The 22,882-nt window shown below is 37.6% G+C and overlaps 1 protein-coding gene across 1 annotated transcript; it reads left to right on the top strand.

The window, feature by feature from the left end:
* The first annotated feature begins 14,880 nt into the window (after positions 1-14,880).
* Positions 14,881-21,466, top strand: LOC118899815 (tripartite motif-containing protein 64C-like). The gene is made up of 5 exons (XM_036861789.1): positions 14,881-15,291; positions 16,444-16,539; positions 17,243-17,493; positions 19,837-19,937; positions 20,973-21,466. Exons 1-5 carry the CDS (start codon positions 14,881-14,883, stop codon positions 21,464-21,466), a joined length of 1,353 nt encoding a protein of 450 aa, XP_036717684.1.
* The last annotated feature ends 1,416 nt before the right edge of the window (positions 21,467-22,882 follow it).

The raw sequence follows: 22,882 nt of genomic DNA, 5'->3' as shown, positions 1-22,882 counted from the left end.
ATATGAGCTAATCAAACCTAGTGAGAGATAAAGGCATAATATACCATGTCCTAGTGGAGTTTGTTTTAGAAAGGTAAAGTCTTTTAACACCTGAAAGCAGAATAAATGCAAATCACCTCATTAGCAGGAAAAAATATATATATATATATACATATGCAGGAAAAAAGCATTTGGTATAACTCAATGTTCATCCATAATTTTAAAAATTATTAAAAAAGAAATGGGAGCAAAATTTTACAATCTAAGAAAGATTATCTAAAAAAATGTATAGATAGTATCATATTTATGGAGAATTTGAAAGATTTCTCCTAAGAATAGGAAAGAAACAAGATTGTCTGCTATTACCACTTGTACTCAACACCATTATAGATGTCATATTCAATGCAATTGAACAAGAAAAAGAAATAAATCTTATACGAGTCAAGAAGAAATAAAGCTGTAGTAATTTGAACTATTAACATGATGTGATAGTGTGGTTAGAAAATTTCCTGAAAGCTCTAATTAGTGGAATTAATAAGAGAGATAAATACATTTCTATAAACGATAAAAAGGGGGAAAGGAAATTTGAAATGCATTTAAAATATTAGCAAAAGCATCAAATACCTAGAAATAAGTCTAAAGAAAGGTGTAAAATTTTATGTACATAAACCATTAATTACTATTAAAAGAAATTAAAGAAATATGAGTGAATGGAGAGAAAGCCCACATTTGTGGATAGGAATACAAAATGTGGTAAAAATGTCAATCCTCCCCAAATAGAACTCTAAAGTAAATACCATTCAAATAAATAGTCAAGGAAGCTGTGTGTAGGGTGTGTGTGTGTGTGTGTGTGTATGTGTGTGTGTGTGTGTGTGTGTGTAATAGAGAAGTTGATTTTTAAATGTATGTGTGTGGCTGTGCCTCTTAGAAAATGGTTTATGCTCCAGAGAATAAAGGATAGATCACACACATAAAGAGGAATTTGTGTTATCAACCTTATCACCTCAAGTATTCCATACCTAAGTGGCTCAAATGAAAATTCTACCGTATGATGGAGGGCAACATTTGTGTGAAAGGAGATAAATTGTAGTAGGAACGGGGTATAAAGATCTGTCTAAAAAGGTCCATATCAGCTTTTCACTCCTTCAAGCAGTGAGCCTGAGTTTACATAGGATTTGGTGACCCAGGCTGCTGCAGTGGACTTACATTCTCAGGAAGTCATAATACCTTTCATTACTCATTACCTACTACATGAAACTATTTCTAGATTTAAAAGGTGGCAAGCTCCTTTTCAATCTTAGGGAAAACTAAAAACTTTAAGAGAACTACCAAGACTTCCCCAAGTCAGAAAAGCTCTTTTCCTCCCAGGCCTATAAATTTGGGTTTCTTGAGTACCTTCGAAAGACAAACACTTTAAACAGAATTATTTCAAACTGGATTCCTAGTATGCTGGTTAGAAGCGCTTGCATCCTAGGTATAGAAGGAAAAACACTATGATACACTAAGTTGTGGAGATAGCTGTGTTATAAAATACTTTCAGATGCTCACTTGAAACCCAGTCCTAACAAGCTTGTAGCTAGCTGCTGCATTCAGGTTCTTGCTACCCAGCATATTGATAATGCCAGGTTGATAGCAGGCTTTAGGCCCTGGGTGTGTTTTAAATCTTCTCACAAGTTGTTCACAGAAGTTGAAAAGCAGATGATTGGGTGAGGCTGATCACGTTATTTTACTAAGTGAGTGTTTCCATCTATTTCTAGTTGCCCAAGTGGTACTGACAGCAGTTTTATAATTTCTTGTTCACCTTCTGGTAAATAGACTGACCAACTCTTCCCACCAACCGCGCTGATATCAACCAGAAGTTCACTCCTATTTGCCTGTAGCCAAGTTGAGCTGCACCACTCAGGATAGGAAGGTGCCAGAATGTGACGGGGGCCTGGTCATGTCAAAATCCATGTTGCAGTCCAGATGGATGTATACCTGCTTGTACCCTGGCTTCTCTCAGCATCTCTCACCTGCCCTAGGTCCTGTCATGGGAGATGAATAAACTGAAAGTCTCTTTTAATCTCCCTGGTGCAAAAGGATCTTCCCTGGGCAATACTAGGCATAACAGATTATTTGTGTTCTCTTGGAAATATTATTTGCTCCATCTGTTTTTTATTTCCAAAGTACCTGATATTTATGATATTACTATTTCTTAGCCAAATAAAAGATACCTTTTTCAACTGCCCATTTTTAGATTCATGTTCATTTTAAGTTTTTTCATCAAGCTAAGTCCATAAACCTTGATGAATTCACATCTGACAGCTATTCCAGAGTTAGCACACCGCAGAGGAGCAGGTATTTTCTGCATTTTGGCAGGCTCAGTGTTGGCCATCTCAGGGGCTCAAGACATTTTAATAAAAATTTTTTTTCAGGAGGCTTTTTCCCGTGGGAAGATGAGGCAGGAAAGAATCTCACACTCAGTCAGGGGTTGTCTGTTTTCTCCTCTGATTCAGATTCCAACTGAATATGTTTTCATCCCTTAAAGGGTGGGACAGAGGAATGTCAAGCAAAACTCTAGGGAATCTATGCCAAAGGGAGGGGACTCTCCTCCTTGCCAGTTTCCCTCCCTCCTTTCCTCCTTTCCTCCTTTCCTTCCTTCCTTCCTTCCTTCCTCCTTCCTTCCTTCTGCATATAAAGTAGGACAGGTTGGGAAGAAGACAACTTGAAGCAGTATTCACTGCATCAGGTCCATAAACATGGGAGGAGGGGGACACTACAGGCAGAATAACTGTAAATACGAATTAATATTGCTTCCACCTCCAATACCACCCATCCCTCCTCCTGGAAATCCATGCAATTAAGATTCTTCGAAAACAAAATGAGAAAACAATGAAATGATTGAGCTGTTGGGTAAAGAAACAATGGGTTAGACTGTTTATCCTGGAGTGAAAAGTGTTGTTATCATCTGTCTATGATCCACTCCTTTTCTGTGTATTTCTCCTCATGGACCCCTGTACTGGATATGCAGTGGGGAATATTTGACGGGAGGTGGGCTAGGTGACTTTAAGAAAATGGCCAAAGTCTTGCTATCTCTTTTCCTTACTTCCTCAGTTTAGGAGTAGGCCGTTCTCCAACTGAGAGTGAATAGATTGTGGGCAGCAGTATTTCTATATGTATATTTAAACTTTGATCTGCCAATAAAGTGTTTCTTTCTGATTTAGAAAAATAAAAATCAAAAACACTCATCTATTTCATTTGAATGAGGTGCTCCACTTGTTTTCCAGGCAGTGTCTGCATTTATTCTTAGCAGAAACCCCGACTCTTTTCTACTAATATATATATATTGGTAATATATATATATATATATATATATATATATATATATATATATATATTTTGACAATATGATAAATTCAGGCAAATTCTCTCAGCCTTTCTTATAACAGGAAATTATACATATATAATTATCCCACTGACATATGAATAATAATGGAAAGTCTGTTTAACACTAATGCCCTCACATTATTCTTTCTTCTTTTCTTTGCCTTAAAGTTCCTGGCTTTTTTCATTTTTTGTTTTCAAGAACATTTGCATTTACTAAGTAGTTGTATCTTTTATATACAAAAAAAGTTAATTTTTTTAACATTAACATTAATTACATTCAAATGTTAATATTTGAGTGTTAATTTTGTTTCTAGAAATCTTAGTGACTTACTTTACTGTTTATAAGTGTGTTTCAGGTGAATGATCATAATATCAGAAATAATGATAGTATTTAACTTTTTATACCTGAAGTTTATTTCACACTGTGTTGTGCCATATGTCTAAAACAATGTTAATAGTGGTGATATGTTATTGTTCTCATTGTGACTTTAAAGCTGATGCTTCAAAGCTTTAAAGCAGGGTTTCCTACTACTAAAATAATGCTGATTTGTATAGAGTTTAAATTATTGTTAATATGTTAAGTCAATGTCTGTTTACTTATTCATTTTAGGCTTTTAGTCCATGATGGATATTAATTTATCAAATCCTTTAATTTATCACATTAGTTTATCACATCCTTTCTTTCATCTATCAATCTGATTTTTCCTCAGATACATTAATAGAAAGCAATTGTATTAATGGGTTACTTAATAAATCCTGTTACTTTCCAGAAATGAACCCACATGTTCCTGCTTTATTGACAATATGATAAATTCAGGCAAATTCTCTCAGCCTTTCTTATAACAGGAAAATCACATTTATGCAAGCCCTCTGGGTATGTAAAATTCATACCTTCATATTTGTTTTTGATGACCTAGATGTTAATTGTGTGTTCCAGAGTAACATGACCCACAGGGAAACATGGAAATTACTAGAAGTCCAAGCACTTCTTTCACTCCCTTCCCTAGATTTTTTTTTTTTAACTATAGAGTAATCCACCCTTATCCACAGTTTTGCTTTCCTTGAGTTCAGTTACCCGGTTGTTAAAACCTTGCTCAGAAAATATTAAATGGAAAATCCCAGAAATAAATAATTCAGATTGTTTAATTGTGAGCCATTCTTTGCAGTGTGATGAAATCCCTCCAGAACGTGAATCACCCCTTAGTCCTGCTTATCCCACCCTCATTCACTTAGTAACTTTCTGGGTTATCAGATCCACTCCTAAAATCAAACTGCTTGTGTTCAAGTAACCCTTATTTTGTTTAATAATGGCCCAAGGCGCGGTAGTAGTGATGGTGGTATATCCGATAGATCAAAGAGAAGCCATAAAGTGCTTCCTTTAAGAGGTGTTATCTTTCTTTATCTCTTTTCCCTTATTCTATTGTGAAAGAAAAGGACCTGCAAATTCTGGGTTCTTTAATGAAATGCTTATCCCAGTCTACAAGATCAGTGGAGATTTCCTTGAAAATTGGTTTTCGCCCTGAGGGTGAATAGATGTGTAAGACAGAGTAGATCATGAGGAAGGAGGAGAAGGTAAGGGGCTGACCTGGGTCTGGTTGGTGACCAGGTCTGTCTATGCTGTGCCAGCCCTGGGGTCCTGTACTGGGGACCAGGAAGTGGGAAGCACACGGTCATATTGTGGTGAATGCAGCAAGCTCACAAAAGAGGTGAACAACCACAACATATACTCCAGACACATGTCTACAGGACAAGAATGTATGGTCAAGAAGAAGCAAAACCAACAAAAGTTGCATTTGACACTATCTTCACACCAAATAACAATAAAGGAGTTTCCATTACAGTAGAAAGAGCCTAAAGACAATGAAGTATCCTTGATTTGCTGCACCTGAGAAGGGTTGCCTCGGAGAAGGAGTCCTGAGCATCCAGTCAGGGTCCTGACTTAGCCCGCCTCACGTGTGGCCAGTGCAAATGAAATGCCTGACAGGGGAAGTGAACAGGCCATCCTCGTACCTCCAAAGGAGGGAGCGCTTGACAACATCCACAAAACTCATACTCCCGCTGTCAAAATCAAGGAACATGCCAACCCGGCCCAGAGGTTTCTCTATGTACAGAGGAGTGGTCGGTATGGTGGTCCAGAGACGGTAATGATGATCCTCCTTCACACACACAAGGAGAAAGCTGTCCCTGTTGGATTCCTTCAGTATGCCGTCATCCTTCGTTGTCCAGGAATCCTTACAGATGCCTACAGCCCAGTCCCAAGAGCCGTCCACATCCACCTCCCAGTATTGTTTGCCAGAGGTGAAGCCCCGGGCTCCCCATGCAGCAAAATACTTCGATGTTTTGCCATCCAAAGACACACAGAGGCTGTCATGCTCATACTTCAAACTTCTTGCATCATGAAACAGCCTGACATGCTGACTGCTTACTTCATTATTGAATGAAAGTTTTACTGTGGAGAGATGAGAGAATACTCCAGTCAAGATCAATGTTAAAAATCATATTCTCTACCAGAGAAGAGAGTCCACCTAGGGTCTCAATGGAAAAGTATTTTAAGATTAGAAGAGCAGCTCTCACTGGAAAGTACTGGATTCAAATGTTGCCAGCATATCTGCTGAAGAAACAAATAAATAGTTCCCATGGAAAACACTTCCTATAAGTTCAGAGATTGTAACTCAAGGGAGGTCAGGGCTATGGATGCTTTCCATGACATCTAAAAGCCTGCGCACATGTGCACTGGTCACCTCCAAGGTCATGGCACTGTACCTTACTCCACCTCCACCACCCCTATCAGTGGAAACACAGTGCATCTTAGACTAAAGAATTGGTGATCGTTCTGCCAGGATTATTATACTGTTCCAGTTAAGTTAGCAAATGGTCACTGCAGAAACAAAAACTAAGGATGGCTTCTTAAAAGTAGTTTACTTATAGGATTTTTCTGCCTTTGATATGTGGTTCCAACCTGAGGTCTAGTCTTCCACTTTCTGCTAAGGCACCCTCCAGAGTTAGGTTTATCATGGAGCTAGCTCTATGTGGCTCATCAACCATTCCTTTGCTTCCTTGCAGTTTCTGCATTTAATTTTTGAGGCTTATGCATTTTTTCTGATTATATCAATGGAAAAACACATTATACATTCAATTGCTAAGAAACTTTCAAGCAAAAATGTTTTTAAACTCTAAGTAACTGCACTTAGACTCTGAAATTGGAATATCCTGGATTAATAACCCATTTTCTAGAATTCAGTGAACAACTGACATTGTATGTGATGATATTTCTAGGGCTCAAGGAGCCATTTTTGGAGCATGTCCTTTTATTTATTATAGAAATTATTTATCAAATTTATAAGTAATTGATGAGGCCTGAATCACATCTATCCCTGCACCAGCCTGCATGTATTTTGTAAGGATTTTAGTGACTCTGTGACTACACATGTCTGTACGTGCCTGTTTGTAGGCTGTTCTCCTGTACAAGGTGAGAGATGAAGAGGGAAAGTTTGTCTGTGGAAACCATTATTGAAGAGCCTTGCAGGGTGGACACACCAATGGAGAGATACTCACCTTGGAAGCGGTTGAGCCAGTCCATCAGCCCAGACATGGGCTGTGCATGGAGTTCTGGCAGCAGAGGCTGAGGCAAGTGCAGCTGTGCTGACTCACTCCTGTAAGGAGACAGATGCGGTTAATCAGCCTCTAAGATAAGTCAGCATCCTTCAGCTCAACATTCTTCATCAAAATCCTTTCTCCACCCTCCTGGAATAGAATTGTTCCATTTTTGGAAATTTATTTTCACTATTCTTCTTTGCCTGATTCCAGCCCGTTTCTCAGAGGTACTTGCCTCTCTTATCAAATGCCTGGAGCAGAAGCAAGAGAAACTATAATCCTGCAGCCTGTGGAACAAAAACCACATTCACAGAAAGATAGACAAGATGAAAAGGCAGAGAGCTATGTCCCAGATGAAGGAACAAGATAAGACCCCAGAAAAACAACTAAATGAAGTGGAGATAGGCAACCTTCCAGTAAAAGAATTCAGAATAATGATAGTGAAGATGATCCAGGACCTCAGAATAAGAATGGAGGCAAAGATCGAGAAGATGCAAGAAATGTTTAACAAAGACCTAGAAGAATTAAAGAACAAACAAACAGAGATGAACAATACAATAACTGAAATGAAAAATACACTAGAAGGAATGAATAGCAGAATAACTGAGGCAGAAGAACGGATAAGTGACCTGGAAGACAGAATGGTGGAATTCACTGCTGCGGAACAGACTAAAGAAAAAAGAATGAAAAGAAACGAAGGCAGCCTAAGAGACCTCTGGGACAACATTAAATGCAACAACATTCACATTATAGGGGTCCCAGAAGGAGAAGAGAGAGAGAAAGGACCCGAGAAAATATTTGAAGAGATTATAGTCAAAAACTTCCCTAACATGGGAAAGGAAATAGCCACCCAAGTCCAGGAAGCACAGAGAGTCCCATACAGGATAAACCCAAGGAGAAACATGCCGAGACACATAGTAATCAAATTGGCAAAAATTAAAGACAAACAAAAATTACTGAAAGCAGCAAGGGAAAAATGACAAATAACATACAAGGGAACTCCCATAAGGTTAACAGCTGATTTCTCAGCAGAAACTGTACAAACCAGAAGGGAGTGGCATGATATACTTAAAGTGATGAAAGGGAAGAACCTACAACCAAGATTACTCTACCCGGCAAGGACCTCATTTAGATTCGATGGAGAAATCAAAAGCTTTACAGACAAGCAAAAGCTAAGAGAATTCAGCACCACCAAACCAGCTCTACAACAAATGCTAAAGGAACTTCTCTAAGTGGGAAACACAAGAGAAGAAAAGGACCTACAAAAACAAACCCAAAACAATTAAGAAAATGGTCATAGGAAAATACATAGCGATAATTACCTTAAACGTGAATGGATTAAGTGCTCCACCCAAAAGACACAGGCTCGCTGAATGGATACAAAAACAAGATCCACATATATGCTGTCTACAAGAGACCCACTTCAGACCTAGGGACACATACAGACTGAAAGTGAGGGGATGGAAAAAGATATTCCATGCAAATGGAAATCAAAAGAAAGCTGGAGTAGCTATACTCATATCAGATAAAATAGACTTTAAAATAAAGAATGTTACAAGAGACAAGGAAGGACACTACATAATGATCAAGGGATCAATCCAAGAAGAAGATATAACAATTATAAATATATATGTACCCAACAGAGGAGCGCCTCAATACTTAAGGCAACTGCTAATAGATATAAAAGAGGAAATTGACAGTAACATAGTAATAGTGGGGGACTTTAACACCTCACTTACACCAATGGACAGATCATCCAAACACAAAATTAATAAGGAAACAGAAGCTTTAAATGACACAATAAACCAGATAGATTTAATTGATATTTAGAGGACATTCCATCCAAAAACAGCAGATTACACTTTCTTCTCAAGTGCGCACGGAACATTCTCCAGGATAGATCACAAATTGGGTCACAAATCAAGCCTCAGTAAATTTAAGAAAACTGAAATCATATCAAGCATCTTTTCTGACCACAACGCTATGAGATTAGAAACGAATTACAGGGAAAAAAGCGTAAAAAACACAAACACATGATGCTAAACAATACGTTACTAAATAACCAAGAGATCACTGAAGTAATCAAAGAGGAAATCAAAAAATACCTAGAGACAAATGACAATGAAAATGCGATGATCCAAAACCTATGGGATGAAGAAAAAGCGGTTCTAACAGGGATGTTTACACCAATACTATCCTACCTCAAGAAACAACAACATCTCAAATAAACAACTGAACCTTACACCTAAGGAATTAGAGAAAGAAGAACAAACAGAACCCAAAGTAAGTAGAAGGAAAGAAATCATAAAGATCAGAGCAGAAATAAATGAAATAGAAACAAAGAAATCAATATCAAAGATCAATAAAATTAAAGCTGGTTCTTTGAGAAGATAAACAAAATTGATAAACCATTAGCCAGACTCATCAAGAAAAAGAGGGAGAGGACTCAAATCAATAAAAGTAGAAATGAAAAAGGAGAAGTTACAACAGACACCACAGAAATACAAAGCATCCTATGAGACTACTACAAGCAACTTTATGCCAATAAAATGGACAACCTGGAAGAAATGGACAAATTTTTAGAAAGGTATAACCTTCCAGGACTGAAACAGGAGGAAATAGAAAATATGAACAGACCAATCACAAGTAATGAAATTGAAACTGTGATTAAAAATCTTCCAACAAACAGAAGTCCAGGACCAGATGACTTCACAGGTGAATTCTATCAAACATTTAGAGAAGAGCTAACACCCATCCTTCTCAAATACTTCCAAGAAATTGCATAGGAAGGAACACTCCCAAACTCATTCTATAAGGCTACCATCACCATGATAGCAAAACCAGAAAAAGATACTACAAAAAAAGAAAACTACAGACCAATATCACTGATGAATATAGATGCAAAAATCCTCAACAAAATACTAGCAAACAGAATCCAACAGCACTTTAAAAGGACCATACACCATGATCAAATGGGATTTACCCAGGGATGCAAGGATTCTTCAATATATGCAAATCAATCAACATGATACACCATATTAACAAATTGAAGAATAAAACCCATACGATCATCTCAATAGATGCAGAAAAAGCTTTTGACAAAATTCAACACCCATTTATGATAAAAACTCTCCAGAAAGTGGGCATAGAGGGAACCTACCTCAACATAATAAAGACCATATATGACAAACCCACAGCAAACATCATTCTCAATCGTGAAAAATTGAAAGCATTTCCTCTAAGATCAGGAACAAGACAAGGATGTCCACTCTCACCACTATTATTCAACATAGTTTTGGAAGTCCGAGCCTTGGAAACCAGAAAAGAAAAAGAAATAAAAGGATACAAATTGGAAAAGAAGTAAAACTGTCACTGTTTGCAGATGATATGATACTATATAAAGAGAATCCTAAAGATGCCACGAGAAAACTACTAGAGCTAATCAATGAATTTGGTAAAGTAGCAGGATACAAAATTAATGCACAGAAATCTCTTGCATTTCTATACACTAATGATGAGAAATCTGAAAGAGAAATTAAGGAAACACTCCCATTTACCATTGCAACAAAAAAATAAAATACCTAGGAATTTCTAGGTATTTTATTTCTACCTAGGGAGAAAAAAAACCTGTATGCAGGAAACTATAAGACACTGATGAAAGAAATCAAAGATGATACAAACAGTTGGAAAGATATACCATGTTCTTGGATTGGAAGAATCAATATTGTGAAAATTACTATACTACCCAAAGCAATCTATAGATTCAATGCCATCCCTATCAAATTACCCATGGCATTTTTACAGAACTAGAACAAAAAAATTTTAAATTTGTATGGAGACACAAAAGATCCTGAATAGCGAAAGCGGTCTTGAGGGAAAAAAGCAGAGTTGGAGGAATCAGACTCTCTGACTTCAGACTATACTACACAGCTACAGTAATCAAGACAATATGGTACCGGCACAAAAATAGAAATATAGATCAATGGAACAGGATAGAAATCCCAGAGATAAACCCATGCACCTATGGTCAACTAATCTATGACAAAGGAGGGAAGGATATACAATGGAGAAAAGACAGCCTCTTCAATAAGTGGTGCTGTGAAAACTGGACAGCTACATGTAAATGAATGAATTTAGAACACTCCCTAACACCATACACAAAAATAAACTCAAAATAGATTAGAGACCTAAATGTAAGACTGGACACTCTAAAACTCTTAGAGGAAAACATAGGAAGAACACTCTTTGATATAAATCACAGCAAGATCTTTTTTGATCCATCTCCTAGAGTAATGGAAATAAAAACAAAAATAAGCAAATGGGACCTAATGAAACTTAAAAGCTCTTGCACAGCAAAGGAAACTATAAACAAGATGAAAAGACAACCCTCAGAATGGGAGAAAATATTTGCAAATGAATCAATGGACAAAGGATTAATCTCCAAAATATATAAACAGCTCATGCAGCTCAATATTAAAGAAACAAACAACCCAATCCAAAAATGGGCAGAAGACTTAAATAGACATTTCTCCAAAGAAGACATATAGATGGCCAAGAAGCAAATGAAAAGCTGCTCAACATCACTAATTATTAGAGAAATTCAAATCAATACTACAATGAGGTATCACCTCACACCAGTTAGAATGGGCATCATCAGAAAATCTACAAACAACAAATGCTGGAGAGGGTGTGGAGAAAAGGGAACCCTCCTGCACTGTTGGTGGGAATGTAAATTGATACAGCCACTATGGAGAACAGTATGGAGTTTCCATACTGTTCCAATTCTAAAAATAGAATTACCATATGACCCAGCAATCCCACTACTGGGCATATACCCAGGGAAAACCATAATTCAAAAAGACACATGCACCCCAATGTTCATTGCAGCAGTATTTACAATAACCAGGTCATGGACCAACCTAAATGCCCATCGACAGACGAATGGATAAAGAAGATGTGGTACATGTATACAATGGAATATTACTCAGCTATAAAAAGGAACGAAATTGGGTCATTTACAGAGACGTGGTTGGATCTAGAGACTGTCATACAGAGTGAAGTAAGTCAGAAAGTGAAAAATAAATATCGTATATTAACGCATATATGTGGAACCTAGAAAAATGGTACAGATGAACCAGTTTGCAGAGCAGAAATTGAGACACAGATGTAGAGAACAAACGTATGGACACCAAGGGGGGAAAGTGGTGGGGGGTGGGGGTGGTGGTGGGATGAATTGGGAGACTGGGATTGACATGTATACACTGATGTGTATAAAATGGATGACTAATAAGAACCTGCTGTGTAAAAAAATAAAATAAAATTCAAAAGTTTTTTAAAAAATTGACCTTCTTTATATTTTCACTTTAAAAATTTCTAGCAAGGTCAATTTATTTTCATATTTTTTTATAAATAGTGCTTCAATTAACAAACAATAGGTAATTTAGTGAAATAACATGTATGTAAGCATTGGTAATTTGATAAACCGTGATAGGTGTCAGCAATATACAGGTACTATGGCACTTCTGTTAAAAGTAATATTCTACAGTACGTATAACATAGTAACTACAGATAATAATACTGTAATGCATATTTAAAAGTTGCTAGGAGAGTAGATCTTAAAAGTTCTCATAAGAAGAAAAATAATTTTTAACTACGTATTGTGATGAATGTTAACTAATATGGTGATTATTTCACAATATATGCAAATAGCAAATCATTACGTTATATACCTGAAAGTTATATGAGGTTATATGTCAATTATACCTCAATAAAAAACAATCATCTTTATGCATTGTATTAAATATAATTACTCACATAATTATTGTGTAAATAATTACTATATTATATTCATATTAATATAAACATATACATTGATGTATATATTATGTATGTATATATAACATATATAAAGTATTTTGTTTAAAAGTTTTCACCAATTTTTTCTTTTGCATTTACCCCAAAAGAAGTCTATATTCTTTTAGGGTCTCAGCCCCCTAAGATTGGGTTTTCTATATACCGAAAACCCAATCAGCCATTTTCACACCTTTCTGAGTAAACTTATCAGTATTTTCCACTTCCCTGTGAAGGTATTATCCAATCTCAAGAAGTAGGTGTGGCCTCAGGAGAGTCTAATCCCTTAAAAGGCAACTTTGCCCAGGGGTGACTGCTTCTCTCAGGGGGACTGAGGGAAAGTGCAGCTACCAGGTGTTGGACAGTTCTTGTTGACCCTGATATCCACAGATTTCCAGGACGTGCAGCCTTCCAGAAGTGAGACCGCTCACAGTGGACTCTGGTAAGTACGGAATTGATTGTAAATATCTTCATGCCTATTTCCTCTCATCCAAATCCTTTCCATTTACCTATTGGCCTGCTTGGGTTTTGTCCAAGCAAACAAGTAGTTGTCTTAGTTTTTTTTAAATGACCTCAATATTTAAAATATCTGTAACTAGAGCAATTGTAATATATTGATATTTGTAATATTAACATATGTAATCATTTTTATTCCGTTACCTTACATGATATTAGATGTTTTTAGGTTTTAAATGAGATTTCTACAGACATATGTATTTATGAAACACGTAGAACACCTAAAATGTTCAACATAATGTATACATTTCATAGTCTTTATACAGATGAACATAAGAGTTAAATGTGTTGAATTAATTAGAATATCTTCCTGCAAAGGTCATATGCGCTATATATATATTTTTAAACATTTTTATTGGAGTATAATTGCTTTACAATGGTGAGTTAGTTTCTGCTTTATAACAGAGTGAATCAGCTATACATATACACATATCCCCATATCTCTTCTCTCTTGCGTCTCCCTCCCTCCCACCCTCCCTATCCCACCCCTCTAGGTGGTCACAAAGCACCGAGCTGATATCCCTGTGCTATGCGGCTGCTTCCCACTAGCTATCAGTTTTACATTTGGTAGTGTATATATGTCCATGCCAGAATAAAGGCGCTATATTTTTAAAGACTTCAGTTTGCAGATTAGATTTGAAAAGTGTTCAGGATAGATCCAATGAACTCACAGGGACTCCCAAGAAGTGGCATTGGTCAAATAGGGAAATATCAGAAACAAAGAGGATATGATGTTGCTTCCATTAACTACATCTTTGGAATTTCTACTGTAGAGAGAAAATCCTCATGTATATTCAAATTTTTTCTTTGGTTTTAAAAAATAACTGATTAATTTTTACTGATTATTGTTATAGCTTGAACATTCACTAGTTCAAAATGTGAAGTGCTCTGATGATCTGAACTGACTCCAGGAAAAATTGTTTTCCTGAACTAGAAATAACATATTTTTTTCCTTTTTGTCTTGAAAGGAGGAGTTTTGCTATTTAAGTTGGAAGCAAACACTGAAATGTTTATAGTTTTAAGATGCCAAAGGTAAAGCCAACATTGATTATATTAAGTTTAAATTATTCTAAACAATTTTATTTGTCTTTAGAAAAGCACATCTGTCAGTTCAGAGGCAGGAGACACAGAGAATGTTAGCATAGAGACAAAGTGTGTGCAAGTATGGGTTCCAGTCATAGAGTCATGGAGAGAGAGAGAGAGAGAGAGACAGATCGAGATTATATATGTGCTTCTGTACCAATCAGCCAATAAAAGTAACTCTGGAGTCATCTTACCATTTACCCTCTGGTCTAAGCTTTAAGCACGTCCATGTAATTTAGGTATGACTGAGAACACGGTTTATTTTAAACCAAAAAGTTGCTAGGGACTCGCTTATCTAATTTTATCATTTGTATCAGCATGAACCTGTCTGTATTCACCATTTCTAGGTTTGTACTGAGGGTAAGCAAATAGGTAAATTAGATAGAGTTCAAACAGACAGGACTTTGTCTGAAGGCTTTATTTTCCCTTATCAGGGCAGAAGAAAGACTTTCTCTCTTATCCTCTCTATTTCTGTCTTGAATTTTCAGAAACATGGATTCAGACACATTGCAAGCCTTCCAGAATGAACTAACCTGCTCCATCTGTATGAACTACTTCATAGACCCCATCACCATAGACTGTGGGCACAGCTTTTGCCGTCCCTGCCTGTACCTCTGCTGGGAGGAAGACCAGACTCCAAAGAGCTGCCCTGAGTGCAGGGGACTATCAGAGAAGCCCGATTTCAAAACCAATATTGTACTCAAGAGGCTGGCTTCCCTCGCCAGACAGGACGCAGCTAAACAAACCAACAGCTCGGAGGCGCAGATCTGCGTGACACACAAAGAAGCCAAAGGACTCTTCTGTGAGGTTGACAAGACCCTGCTCTGTGGCCCCTGCTCTGCGTCCCCAGAGCATGCAGCTCACAACCACCGTCCAGTACAATGGGCTGCTGAGGAATACCGGGTAGGTGATGCTTCTAAAGCAATTAGGAACCTATAGGCTCCTAAATCAGAGAGAAAGATGAAGATGATAATGAAGCTGATGGGGATGGAGATGATGGAGGTGGGGATTTTTCAGTGTAGATCATGTAAGTGTATCGTTTTAATGTTGTTGCCCAATTGTCCAAACACGTGGAACTGCTGTATCCTGGGGCATGTGGCAGCACCAGACACGCTGGCTCCTGACGTGAGGTTGACGCATCCTTAGTCAAGTTATATAAAAATCTGAGTCTCAATTTCTTAGGACATGAGAAATTTCATTTCTTGCATGGAAATGAGAGATTCCATTATCTGTAAAGTTCCCCCAATTCTTTCTTTCTTTTTTAAATTTTTAATTAATTTATTTATTTTTGGCTGCATTGGGTCTTTGTTGCTGCGTGTGGGCTTTCTCTAGTTGCAGCGAGCGGGGGCTACTCTTCGCTGTGGTGCACAGTCTTCTCATTGCAGTAGCTTCTCTTGTTGCAGAGCATTGGCTCTAGGCACTCAGGCTTCAGTACTTGTGGCTCGCGAGCTTAGTAGTTGTGGCTTATGGGGTCTAGAGCACAGGCTCACTAGAGCACACAGGCTTAGTTGCTCCGCAGCATGTGGGGTCTTCCAGGACCAGGTATCTAACCTGTGTCCCCTGCATTGGCAGGCAAATTCTTAACCACTGCACCACCAGGGAAGTCCCCCTCAATTCTTCATTATATGTTTCTGTCACTTTAATATTCAAAATATTAGAATCAAATTAGATTAATGTGGAAAAATCTGACCACATCATTCAAACTCGAGATTTCTATTTTCTAAACCAGGGGTCCCCATCCTATTTGGCACCAGCGACCAGTTTCGTGGAAGACAATTTTTCCATGGACGGGGGCAGGGGGAGGTTGGGGGGATGGTTCAGGTGGTAATGCAAGGGATGGGGGTCGATGGGGTGCAGCAGATGAAGCTTCACTTGCTTGCCCACCGCTCACCTCCTGCTGTGCAGCCCCGTTCCTAACAGGCTGCGGACTGGTAGTGGTCCTCGGCCCAGTGGGGTGGGGACTCCTGCTCTAAATGACCGCCTTTGCTCATACATAAGGGGATGGAATTTATGGTATCATCATCTGTGTCACTAAAGCTCATGGTTATTTTGCAGGAGAAACTTCTGAAGAGAATGGACTCTTTAAGGAAAATGACACAAGAAATGCAAAACAGTCTGAATCAAGAAGCTAACAAAACTCAGTCATTAGTGGTAAGAATAAAAATATTCTATTTGTTTGCATGGAGACAGATATAATCCTTGCTTAGACTTTTAGCAAAATTCAAATTGCCAGGTAAAGGACAGTGGTCTTTTCCTTGGAAAGAGTAGTGGTTTCAAATGACCTATCAGTAATCACGATTATAATAGATCAATACAAACTAGTTCAAAGAGTGCTAGTATATGGGAAAACCAAGACATGAAACGTATTCCTAGGCCACATTTTGAAGATGTGAATAAACCTTCTCAGACATGGAGTATAAGACAACATTGTGCTAAGTGTGTCTGTGAAGGTGAGGAGAGGAATGCAGTAGTACCTAGAGGAGAATTAGCGCATGTTTTTAAAGATGCACAGTATGGGGTTTACCTAATAAAAGAATATTTAGAAAAATCAGGGAAAGGAACAAGAAAAAACAAGATTTGGGTAAGAGAGGAAATAATTGATGGAGTAAGAACCCTGAAGAATCCTCCTAGGGAGAAAAACTGGGACCCCCTCACACGGCTTGATTTAAACAGGAAAAGAGGCGAGAAACTTAGAGAAACGATGGGCCGGAAGGGCCAGCAAATATTCCAGGCCTTTTGAAATGTGAGGCAGAAAGTTTGTCAAGAACTTTCCCGATGACAGTAAGGAAATAATATTTGACGTTTTCTGTTGGGAATGAGGATGAGTGATTCTTTGAATCCATTATCTCTGCAGAACTATGTGGCCGTAAGGAAGGTGATGATCAAAGTTCAGTATCAGAGGATCCACCTGTTCCTCCGGGAGGAGGAGCAACTCCATCTGGAGGCACTGGAGAAAGAAGCGAAGGAGACTCTCCAGCAACTCAGGGAGAGTGAATTCAGAATGACTCAACAGAAAGAGAGTCTGAAAGAAATGTACAGAGACCTGATTGAGATGTGCCACAAGCCTGACATGGAGCTGCTCCAGGTGAGAAGGGAGGTTCCATCCTCAGAGACAGAAGTACTATTCTGGGCACCGTTGCCATGACATTGAAATGTTACCTGCATATACTCTTATCTCAGCTAAGGGATGATGTTCCTTGACTCCCATTATCTTATTTGTCCAATCCCTTATTTCTCATAGCCTGGTAATCTTTGGGAGTTTTTTTTTTTTAATCCTTTCACTAGCTAACACAGGACAAAATTTTTTCAGTGTGATCAGGAGTACTACCCAGACAGATTATCCAAAATCAGCAGAATTCTGTGACCAGGGGAAAGTTAATTTTCTTAGAGTAATTCTCAATACATTGTCACTCTCTATTATCCCACACTTACTGAAGACATTGAGGTTTTGCCCATTGTCTAGGTAAAATTTTTAGAACTGGTAGTCAATTTCAATGCACTCTATAATTCATTTTATATGGTTCCTTGTTTTGCTTTAATTGTTATCATAAGTGGTGAGATCTCTCCTTGGGAATAGGACTGAGCAATGACTGACATTGGAAACCTGATGTTGTTGCATCATTACACAAACTCTTCCTGGCCTCCTTCCTTCCTTCCTTAATGTGCCCTGAGGAAGCGCATCATGTTTTAGTTTAAGTTCTGTTATTAAGATAGCCTCTGATTGTTCCTTAGAGGAGCATGAGAAAAACAATACCTTATTGAACAAGCAAGAATAGTAAAGAAGATGCAAAAGGACAGAACTCTCATGATTAACGTGATTTTTTTTTTTTTTTTCATTGCAGGCCTCGGGAAACATATTGGAAATGTGAGTGTATGCCAACGATTTTTGATTTCCGGAAAAGCTGTTGTCTTTTTGATGAAGTGGTTGGATAGTCGTTCCTTGGTACCATGGGGAATTGTTTTCAGGCCATCCCCAAAATCTAAATCCCGGGATGCACAATCCCTTATAGAAAATGCCATAGTATTTGCAGATAACTTACAAGCATGCTCCCATACACTTTAGTCACCTCTAGACTACTTATAACACCTAATAAAATGTAAATTAAATGCTATGTAAATAGTCCCCAGGTATGTGGCATTTTCAAGTTTCACTTTTTGGAACTTCCAGGAATTTTTTTTTTCTGAATATTTTCCATTTAGAACCAGGGAGGAAGAATGTAGGGGAGGGATAGATTTAGAATTTGGGATTGACATGTACACACTGCTAGGTTTAAAATAAATAACACACAGTGGTTATCTCAAGCCATAGGGAAGAAGATCAGGATTAAAAATGGTGGTCAAAGGAGACTTTAGCTTTACCTATAATGTTCAAACTTTTTGAAAAGAATGTATCTATGTATTACTCTATAAGTAAAATAAATTTAACAAAAAAATAGATAACAAACAAGGACCTACTGTAAAATAACTAACTAGCTAACTAAATAAATAAATAAATAAAATAAAACAGAAATTACAGATTCAATCCATGGTTGAATCCATAGGTGCAGAACCCTCGCACATGGATGACGAACAGTACATCTTTTGATCTATTAACATCGTCTTTTTGGCTATTTTCTGTTGTATTTCAAAAGGATTCTAGAGGCCTTCTGATCCTTGGTCTGAGAAGTTTCCTTTTCATTTGGCTGAATTCAAATATACCTGAAAACTTTCTGACATTCTGGGCTTTGTTCCACCCACTCATCCCATCCTCTCCAGACTCACCACAATAAAACTTAGGGAAGGGATTTTTCTAGGATATCACGGAGGAAGCACCTACACTAGTGAGTTGGAAGGTGAAAAAGGCAGGAAAGAGGCAAATTCCCTAATAGGAAGAGGGGCTGCTATTTTGTTCCTAGGAGTAGCAGTGAATCAGCCTGTTCCATCACTGAAAGCCCCCTTGTAGGTAGGACCTCAGAGCTAATGGCTTCCTGGTGCCCACTGGAAATTTAGACCTTCAGGACCAAGGCAGCCAAGCCGGAATTGGATTCCCTTGCTGGGCTGATAAGAGCAAACATGTCTGGCTCAGTGAACTCTTCCTTTTAGACACTGAATGTATCCTTGATGACAACTTGCTGACTGAAGTCCCAAAGGATTTGCCTGAATTTTTTGCTCTCTGTAAAATGCCCAGGATCTTTGCATTACCTGAGTTGGAATAGAGGAAGTGAATGAAGTGCAATAAGTTGAAAATTGGAGTAAAGTCTAAGAATGGGGAAGTTGAAATCTGATGTAATTTATATTCAGAAAAAAGTATGGTCACTTTTTATATTCCCAAGTGTGTAGAATATAATGTATATCCAATTAACCAAAAACTGGAGAATTCTGACAAAATATCCTGGATTAAAAACTGCTTTTTTGTAATGGTCCTGTGATTAGCCTTTGACCTTGAAATGTAACTGACGTCATTTGTTACAGGACTGATTTCGTACAGATGCAAAAGCCTCAGCCAGTGAACCCAGAGCTCACTTCCTGGCCTGTCACTGGAATCCTAGACATGCTGAACAACTTCAGAGGTAAGAGTCAACCTTCGGTAAGCAGGACTACATTTCATTAGAACTTCTTGGGAAGGAGCCTTCTTTTATTGTTATTTTATTTTTTCTGACATGAAGGTAGTACATAACTTCCCAAAATGGTTACATTTTTCCTGCCTGTGTAGTCGTATTACAGAGATCAAGGCTGAACTTTGCAACCTATAGTTTACCGAAAATGCAAAGCTAGATATATATATTCAGTTACATCTGACATAGGCAGGGCAAGAGGAGAGCAACCACCTTGCTCATGTGGGTATAAACAGATAGAATATTTACTTTTGTGAGTAGCCATCAATATTGTGTTTATTCAGTTTATTTCACTCTTAAAAAGTTAAATATGGCATCGCTGGTTTTTAATTTGTTCTGTATTACAAGCGCATTTATTATGCATTGTACAAAAATATTTATTATTTCTAAAATCAGCAAGAATTGACAGAAAAGACTAAAATTGGCTTAGGCAGGATAATTGTAATGCTATTAGATCAATTTCAAAACAACTGAAAGGCAAGGGATATTTGAACATGGTTAGCCAGAACATCCTTTTAGAAGCTTCCAAACTATTCATTGATGGATTTCTATCAACATTTTGACCTTTGAAAAGGTAGTAAGTAGAGACTATAACCCAATAAATACCCACATGATAGCAAGTGCTATCTACATGTTAGATCGTATTAAAGACAAAGGACACAAGAAAAGTTTTCTAAATGAAAGAAAAAAAATAATGTTTTCGGTGAGTCCGGAAATAAACTATCAAAACATTGACATTAAATCAGACTTCACAGAGTTCATATCTCCCTTTTTTTTTTCTTTTTCTGTATGATCTGAAGTCTTTCTGTGTGCTGGTGAGATAGTAATGACTCTTGTTCTTCATAGAAGAGCTAGTCTGAACTCCCTTTGCTGTCTTTGTTTTGTATTCCCTTGGAGGAGGGAAAATGAAAAGACTCATTGGGTAGAGAGCCTCTGCCTCTCAGGCCATGGAAATCCCACTTGCTGACCTGATTTTTTCTCTTTCTGCAGTGGATAACGTTCTGAGTCAGAAAATGACCATTCACAATGTGAGCCTTTCTGAGGATGGTACAAGTGTGACGTTTGGAGGTGACCATCAAGGTGTGCCCAGACAGCCCCAGATTGTGGAGAGATTTGTGGCCTGGGGAGCTGTGGCCTTCACCTCCGGGAGGCATTACTGGGAGGTGGATGTGACACACTCCTCGAACTGGATTCTGGGAGTCTGTAAAGATATCTTGACTAGTGATACTGATATCATTATTGATTCTGAAGAAGCATTTTTTCTATTTTCTATGAAGGTGAACAATCATTATAGTTTGTCCACAAACTCCCCACCCTTAATTCAGTATGTGAAAAGGCCTTTGGGTAGGATCGGAGTGTTTCTGGATTATGACAATGGAATTGTGAGCTTCTATGATGTTTGCAGAGGTTCCCTCATATATAGTTTCCTTCCTTCCTCCTTCTCCTCCCCTCTGACGCCTTTCCTTTGCCTTAGATCTCCATGACTAGTCAAGTTCCGTGACCATTTAATTGATGAAATTCTCGCCTGAACAAATTGCTGTCCTAAACCTCACGTGAGGCCACAGGATGATATCTGACTATCTCTGAGCACATTGTAATTTAATGGAACATATGACTGTATGTTTATAGAATGGCATAACCATGTTGAATGTATAAATTTGTTAATTAAATTTTCTTGTAATAAAAATTTATTATGGAATATTTCATAGAGTATAATCAGTTGCTTTTCTTCTGTCATAAATAATAGTTTTATGAAAATAAAAGTTACATACCATAAAGGTCACCCCATTTAAACTATAAAATTCAGTGGCTTTTAGTAATATTCAAAAAGTGAAACCATAACTATCTAATTCTAGGACATCTCCATCACCCCAAAAATAAACCAATGCCCATTAACATTTACTCCCCATTCCCCCTCCCCCCCCAAGTCACCCCCTAATCCAGTTTTATTCTTCATGGATTTTTCTATTATATCATTTCAAATAAATTGGATCACACAATGTGTGGCTTTTTATATCTGTTTACTTTCACTTAATGCTTTCAAGATTCATCTACATTGTAAACAGTGTGCTTTACTTGCATATCTGAACCAGATTGGGGTGAAAGAATGAGGTGATATATATATCAGGTTAGTAAACAAAAGGAATGGTGCTTAGTTTTCTCTTCAAAGCTGACCTAGTTGGTTAGAACCAAGTGTTTGACAGACTTTATGATTTCTCTAAACCCTAGTCATTAAGCACATTTCAGCTCAACAACAGTTTTCCCGGGAAGTTTTTCGTGACCACACAGACCAGTGTAGTTCCTCTTATTACACACTCTCTGAGCATATACTGTCCTATCATAATATTCAACAAACCTTCCTCAAATTAGCACTTTTACTACTTGACAGGCAATTCTGAGACAGTAGGGACAGCATATTATTTACTACTATATTCCTACTATCCAGTGCAGACTTATAACATGGTACATAGAAGTATAGGATGAATCAATGAAGAAATACATGAATGAAAGAATTAATATAAACAAATATTATTCCAGCATTGATAAGGTTTTCCAAAATGTAGCTAACATAATTGAGATAAAATGCTAACTGATAATGTCAACAAAAGAGAGGTAATTGATTTGCAGCTTTACAGCCTAAGAAAATTCCATTATTTTGAGGTTTAAAATAACTACTGCATAATTTTGTTTTATAGTGTTGATTTTGAGATTTCCCTAAGACGATCAGTACAATCTAATGGAAGATGAAGACCCTACATAAAGTGATATGGAAACAGAAAACAGGACTTCACATAATGGTGACTGTCAGGATTTAAACTGACATATAAAATATTACTAAGCATAAGGTGGTATAATTTCCTTAGCAGTGGGAAGGCCAAAACCAATTTAAATTTGAAGAA

The sequence above is a fragment of the Balaenoptera musculus genome, chromosome 8, assembly GCF_009873245.2.
Source record: "Balaenoptera musculus isolate JJ_BM4_2016_0621 chromosome 8, mBalMus1.pri.v3, whole genome shotgun sequence".
Taxonomy (NCBI): domain Eukaryota; kingdom Metazoa; phylum Chordata; class Mammalia; order Artiodactyla; family Balaenopteridae; genus Balaenoptera; species Balaenoptera musculus.
The sequence above is the reverse complement of the archived record's forward strand: the minus strand, read 5'-3'. Positions and strand labels throughout refer to the sequence as shown.